Source organism: Globicephala melas, chromosome 14 (assembly GCF_963455315.2).
Source record: "Globicephala melas chromosome 14, mGloMel1.2, whole genome shotgun sequence".
Classification (NCBI taxonomy): domain Eukaryota; kingdom Metazoa; phylum Chordata; class Mammalia; order Artiodactyla; family Delphinidae; genus Globicephala; species Globicephala melas.
The window spans coordinates 7,446,633-7,453,841 of NC_083327.1; the positions used below are offsets into that span (position 1 = coordinate 7,446,633).

Below are 7,209 nucleotides of genomic sequence, written 5' to 3' on the forward strand. Positions count from 1 at the left end.
ATAGCAGTATAAAACTAGAAATCAATTACAAAAAGAAGAATGGGAAAAGAACAAATACTTAGAGACTAAAACAACATGCTACTAAAAAACCAATGGGTGAATGAAGAAATCAAAGAGGAAATCAGAAAATACCTCAAGACCAAAGAAAATGGAAATTCAACACTCCAAAACCTATAGGGTGCAGCAAAAGTAGTTCTAAGAAGGAAGTTTATAGCAGTACAGGCCTTTCTCAAGAAAGAAGAAAAATCTCAAGTAAACAACCTAACCTGCCACTTAAAAGAATTAGAAAAAGAAGAACAAAGCCCAAAGTCAGCGATAGGAAGGAGATAAAGATCAGAGGGGAAATGAAATAGTGATCAACAAAACAATAGAAAAGATCAGTAAAACCAAGAGCTGTTTTTTTTAAAAGATGAACAAAATTGGTAAACATTTAGCAAGGATCACCAAGAAGAAAAGAGAGAAGACCCAAATAAAATAAGAAATGAAAGAGGAGAAGGAACAGCAAAAACCACAGATACAAAAAATCATAAGAGAACACTACTAACAGTTATATGTCAATGAATTGGACAACCTATAAAAAATGGATAAATTTCTAGAAACATACAACCTGTCAAGACTGAATCAAAAAGAAATAGACAACTTGAACAGACTGATCACTAGTAGTAAAGTTGAATCTGTAATTTAAAAACTCCCAGCAAACAAAAGTCCAGGACCAGACAGCTTCAAAGGAGAATTCTACCAAACATATAAAGAAGAGCTAATACCTAACCACCTCAAACTATTCCAAAAAATTGAAGAGGATGGAACACTCTCAAATTCATTCTACAAGGCCACCAATAATTACCCTGATACCAAAACCACACAAAGACACTACAAAAAAAGAAAATTACAGGTCAATATCGATGAATATAGATTCTAAAATCCTCCACAGAATATTAGCACACTGAATCCAAAAATATATTAAAAGGATTGTATATGATGATCAATTTGGATTTATTCCAGGGACACAAAGATTGTTCAGTATTTGCAAATCAATTAATGTGATATACCACATTAACAAAAGGAAGGATAAAAACCAACTGATCATCTCAATAGATGCAGAAAAACCATTTGACAAAATTCATTATCCATTCATTATAAAATTCTCACCAAAGTGGGTATAGAGGGAACATATCTCAACATAATAAAGGCTATTTATGACAAATCCACAGCTAACATCATATTCAGCAGTAAAAGTTGAAAGCCTTTCTTCTAACTCAGGAACAAGACAGGGATGCCCACTCTTTGCCCCTTCTATTTAATATAGTATTGGAAGTTCTAGCCACAGCAATCAGACAAGGAAGATAAATAGGTATGCAAATGTGAAGGGAAGAAGTAAAACTGTCATTATTTGCAGATCCATGATACTATATATAGAAAACCCTAATGTCTCCACCAAAAAACTATTAGCACTAATAAATGAATTCTGTAAAATTGCAGAATACAAGATTAATATACAGAAATGTTTCCTTTACATACACTAATAATGAACTATCAGAAAGATAAAGTAAAAAAAAAATCCCCATTAAAATCACACCAAAAAGAATACAATACCTAGGAATAAACTTAAAGGTGAAAGACCTGTACTCTGAAAACTATGAAACAATGATAAAGGAAATTGATAAAAGAAATGGAAGGATATCCTGTGCTCTTGGATTGGAAGAATTAATATTGTTAAAATGGCCATACTACCCAACGCAATCTCCAGATTAAATGCAATCCCTATCAAAATACTCATGACATTTTTCACAGAACTAGAACAAATATAGATTCATATATTCATATAGGTTCATATAGAACCACAGAAGGCCCCAAATTGCCAAAACAATCTGGAGGAAAAAGAACAAATCTGGAGGTGTCAAGCGCCCAGACTTCAGACTATACTACAAAGCTACAGTAATCAAAACAGCATGGTACCGGCACAAAAACATACACATAGATTAATGGAACACAATAGAGATCCCAGAAGTAAACCCATGAACCTTTGGTCAATTAATCTTCAACAAAGGAGGCAAGAATATACAATGGAAGAAGACAATCTCTTTAGTAAGTTGTGCTGGGAAAACTGGACAGCTACATGTAAAAGAATGAGATTAGAACATTTCCTCACACCATATACAAAAATAAACTCAATGGACTAAATATCTAAATGTAAGACCTGAAGCCATAAAACTCATTGAAGAGAACATAGGCAGAACACTCTTTGACATAAATTGTAGCAATATTTTTTTGGATCTGTCTCCTAAGGCAAAAGAAGTAAACAGATGGGACCTAATTAAACTTAAAAACTTTTGCACAGCTAAGGAACCGTGGACAAAATGAAAAGACAACCTGTGAATGAGAGAAAATATTTGCAAACGATATGACCAACACAGGGTTAATATCCAAAATATATAAACAGCTCATACAACTCAATATAAAAAAACAGTCCAATCCAAAAATGGGCAGAAGACCTGAATAGACATTTTTCCAAAGATGACATACACATGGCCAACAGGCACATGAAAAAATGCTCAACATCACTAATTATTAGAGAATTTCAAATCAGAACTACAGTGGGGTACCACCTCACACTGGTCAGAATGGCCATCATCAAAAAGTCAACAAATAATAAATGCTAGAGAGGGTGTGGAGAAAAGGGAACCTTCCTTACACTGTTGGTGAGAATGTAAATTGGTGCATCCAATATGGAAAACATTATGGAGGTTCCTCAGAAAACTGAAAATAGAACTACCATATGACCCAGCAATTCCACTACTATGTACATATCCAAAGAAAATGAAAACACTAATTTGAAGAGATACGTGCACCCCAGCCTTCATAGCAGCATTATTTACAATAGCCAAGATATGGAAGCAACTTAAGCGACCAACAGATGAATGGATAAAGAAGATACACACAAACACACACACACACACACACACACACAATGGAATATTACTCAGCCATTAAAAAGAATGAAATTTGCAACAGTGTGGATGGACCTCGAGAATATTATGCTTAGTGAAAAAATCAGAGAAAGACAAATACTCTATCACTTACATGTGGAACCTAAAAAATAAACAGTGTATATAGCAAAACAGTAACAGACTCACAGTATAGAAAACTAACTAGTGGTTCCCAGTGGGGAGAGGGAAGGGGGGGCCAAGATAGGGGTATGGGATTAAGAGGTACAAACTACTGTGTATAAATTGGATAAGCAACAATGATATATAGCACAGGGAATTATTGCCTTTATCTTGTAATACCTTTTCCTGGAGTATAATCTGTAAAAATAACTGAATCACTGTGCTGTACACCTGAAACTAATACAATATTGTAAATCACCTATACGTCAAAGAAAATGAATGAGTGATTAGACATTGTTTAAGAATTGGGATTCTTTCAAATAGCTAGTTCCTCTCCTGATCTTCCTGTGTACAGATCAGTACAGTGTATGTACTAAGAGCAAGACTGCAGCCAGAATGTGTGAATTCAAACTCAGTTTCATCACTTAGTCTCATCTTCCTCATCTATAAAATGGAAACAATAATTGTTCCTGTCCCAAAGGATTATTATGAGGGTTAAATGAATTAATATGTATAAAGTCCTCAGAATTGGGCCTGACTCAAAACGGAAAATCCTATTATGAACATACACTGTTAACAATAATAACAGCTGTTATGCCCATAAATGGCAGTTTCCGGGAACCAGTTGCTGAAGCCAAAACTGTATGATGAGGAAAATTAATACTCATAGCTAAAATTATTTGAGCATTCTTATGTAGCTGGCACTGTGCTAGACCTTTTACATGCATTTCTTTTTTTATTTCTCAAGATAGTAAGGCAGGTATGATGGTTGTACCCACTTCACTGTTAAGAAAAATAAGGCATTGAATCAAAGTAATCTTGTTTCAAAGCCTTCCAAACCCTGTGGATTTGTACTCTGTATTCTCTGCACCCCTTTCCTTCTGTTCTAACCCAGCCACTCCTCAGATGAGGGCCTGAGAGTCCTCTGAGAATTCTAAGTCACTAATGCAGGAAATAAAGTAGATTGGATATGAAGATTGGATGCTAAAGTGATTTCTCAAACTGGGGAGAGGAACCACTCTCTGGGGAGAGTTTGTTTAAGGACCGCATAGTAGTAGCCTCATCAGTAGCATGCAGCCTGTTAACTGTCAGCTCTGCAGCCTCGTCTGCAGAATTGACCATAATGCTTTTCCCATCTCCATTGACTGCTTTTTTTTACATCTCTGTCTTTCTTCAGAATTTCCAGATGATGTTAATCCTGTTACCAAAGAAAGAGGTGGACCCAGGGGCCCAGAACCTACCCGATATGGAGATTGGGAACGAAAAGGACGCTGTATTGATTTTTAAGCCACATATTCGTTAACTTCAGTATCTTTTTCTGATTGTGTACATCTGAATTAACTTATTTTTGATTATTTTCTTTCTGTATATCCTTTAAGTCATCTAATTTCTATAATGTGTTTAAAAATATATTTGATAGCTTTGGAAGAAAATATGCTGTTATAAATCAGGAAAGAGGAAATATTAGCACATTAATTTTAATTTAAATGTATTAGGATATTTCAGTGATGATTAGAGCTGCAAACTTTTATTTCATCATGTTTCAGTTTAAGTTAATCAGTTGCTTATAAGATACAAATGTAAGTAAAACAACGTTTTTTTAAAATGATTTCATTGCCATGTGCTAGGTAATAGTGACTTTATAAATGTGAGTTAAGTAATGCATTATAGTTCGGTAAGGCCACAGTAACAGCAGAAAATCTTTAACTCTGGAGCCAGATCACTTGGGTTCAGATCCCAGCTCCACTACTTACTAGCTTATGTGACCTTGGGTAAGTTATTTAACTTCTCTGTGCTTCAGTATCCTTATGTGTAAATTGGAGATAATCCTAGTTCCACCTCGTAGGACAGTTGAGAAGATTAAATGAGTGAATACATGTACACCACCTGGAGCAGTGCACACTAGAAGAGCTGAAAGCAGTTGCCTCTGGAGGCGAGTTGGGTGGACAGGGACTGCGGTTTCTCATTAGACGCTTTTTCTCTCTTAAAATAAATGAATATGTTAGGTACTATTTTAAGAATTTATACAAGTTCATTGGGGAAATTTAGAAAACAGTATAAAGAAGAAAACAAGAATGGTCTATAAAATCTCTACACCTGCTTACCCTTTGACGTATTGTCCTTCAGTAATCTAAGTAAGTATACATGTTTTGTATACTGTTATCCTAACAATTTCATAGTGAAAATGATGTTTCACTATTTGAATCTTCACTTTCTTAATCACAAGTGATGTTAAACACTCTTCTCTATGTTGATCAGCCTTTTGTGTCTTCTGTTAATTGCTTTTTCTTATCTTTTGCTCATTTTCTGTTGGATGTTGGTCTTTTGTTATCAATTTATATGAGACTTTTGCTTTTCACTTGTGCTTATTTATGTTGAAATTTTTCTTATTTTTGTGGCGTCAGTTTTTTTTATCTTTGTGTAACTTGGTCTCTGTGACCTTAATGTACTAATATCCCTTCACAAGTTCCTTGGTGGTTCCTGTCCATGATGAAGTCTTAAGTTCTGTGTCCTTCCTGTTCTGACCCTTTCCATCTGTTCAGGCCCCTCCTTCCCAGTCAAGCCCCACTACTCACAGCCTCTTAGACGTGTGGGTAGATAAACATGCCTTCTGCCTGAAATGCCCTCTTCTTTACTGTCTGCCTAGAAAACACGTATCAAGCTATACCTCACTTCCTTGACTATCTTTTCTGTGTCATTTCCACATTCAACTATTACAGACATACTAACTTGTTTTAGAATTAATTTTCAATTCTGCATCCTCCATCAGTCCGTGGGCTTCCCTATCTGTCTTATATTCCTGACTTATTTCATTCAGTTTTGTACCCCCAATTGCAGCATGGTGCTGAGCATTTAATAAACACTCAGCAAACGTAGGCTCAATTTTGAATCATCCAGCAGAACTCCACAATGGCCCCCGAGATTCCCTCTCCCTGGTGTGCATGTGAATATGATGAGATAGTCATTCCCTTGATTAAGTTACATTATATGGCAACGATGATGGAATAGTCATTCTGGGGCTCCAGTTACCTGTGTAAGAATCCACTGTAGCCAACTGGAGGAAGGTTCTCCTGCTGGATTTGAAGAAGTAAGATGCTCTGTTGTGAAAGTGCCATGGACTAGCTCCTGAAGGCAGCTTTCAGGAGCTGAAAGCTCCCCTGCTGACAGCCAACAAGAAAACAAGAACCTCGGTCTTCTTGCAGCCACAAGCCTCTGAAGTCTGCAAACCACATGAATGGGACTGGAAGCGGATTCTGAGCCTCAGATGAGATCCCAGCTCCAGCCGACACCTTGATTTCAGCCTGGTGAGGCCCTGAACAGAGGACCCAGCTACCCAGTACCCAGACTCCGGACCCAAGGAAGCTGTGAACAATGTTTGTTGCTTTAAGCCACTGGGTTTGCAGTAATGTGCAGCAACAGGAACCTGTTACAGTACTCGAGCTGCTGTTACTAGGGCATTGGCCTTGCATCTCAGGAGCAGTGACTAGGCTGGGTTAAGACCTGCAGTTTGATGAACTGGATCCTTGTCTTCATTATTTGTACACAAAATTCCTCTCAGACCTGCTTTGCCAAACCGTTGCCCTGTCTTTCTTAGTAGAAACGAAGCCCTACTACCTTGCAGGCATTCTTCCCAGTGCCACCTCCCTAGTGATCAACAACTAAGTTGAGTTCCTGCTCGCAGGTTCCCTCTTGCCATGTTCTGTCTGCACGTGATACCACTCCTGCTGCTTTATGGCGAGTCTCTTTCCCTGTGGGACCGCATGTGTGTGAACTACACCTATTACTGTGACATTTTTGTGTGCAGTGTCAAGCCTGCTGGACTGACCTTCCTTCAGCACCTGCAGCCTGGTCTCATTCAGTGCCCAGAAGCTGGGATTGTTTCCTTCTCACAATGTCCCCTGTAATAAGTTTCCTGGCCCGGTATTCTAGAATTGGGCCAGCTGGGTCCCTCAGGTGAGATAAAATAATCCTAAATCAACCTTAAACTGCTATAAGAATGCCCCAAATTCTTTTAGGAATTTATTTATAAAAGAGTAATGCATCTTTCTTTAAACCACCCAAAATACTAAAAGATTTGGAATCTTCTGAGGTTTCTAATTTT

The 7,209-nt window shown here is 37.3% G+C and overlaps 1 protein-coding gene across 7 annotated transcripts in view; it reads left to right on the plus strand.

The window, feature by feature from the left end:
- Positions 1 to 7,209, plus strand: part of SDHAF4 (succinate dehydrogenase complex assembly factor 4) — a 40,477-nt gene that overhangs the window by 16,868 nt on the left and 16,400 nt on the right. The window contains exons 3-5 of one of the 7 annotated variants that reach the window (XR_009558862.1): positions 4,285 to 4,415; positions 4,823 to 4,879; positions 6,311 to 7,193. Coding sequence is in view for 3 of the 7 variants with exons in the window: in XM_030859220.2 (XP_030715080.1) it covers positions 4,285 to 4,394 (110 nt within the window). In the remaining 4 variants the exon portion in view is untranslated. Of the gene's footprint in view, positions 1 to 4,284; positions 7,194 to 7,209 lie in introns of those variants that run through there. The other 6 variants (XR_009558860.1, XR_009558863.1, XR_009558861.1 and 3 more) reach the window with 6 other exon arrangements.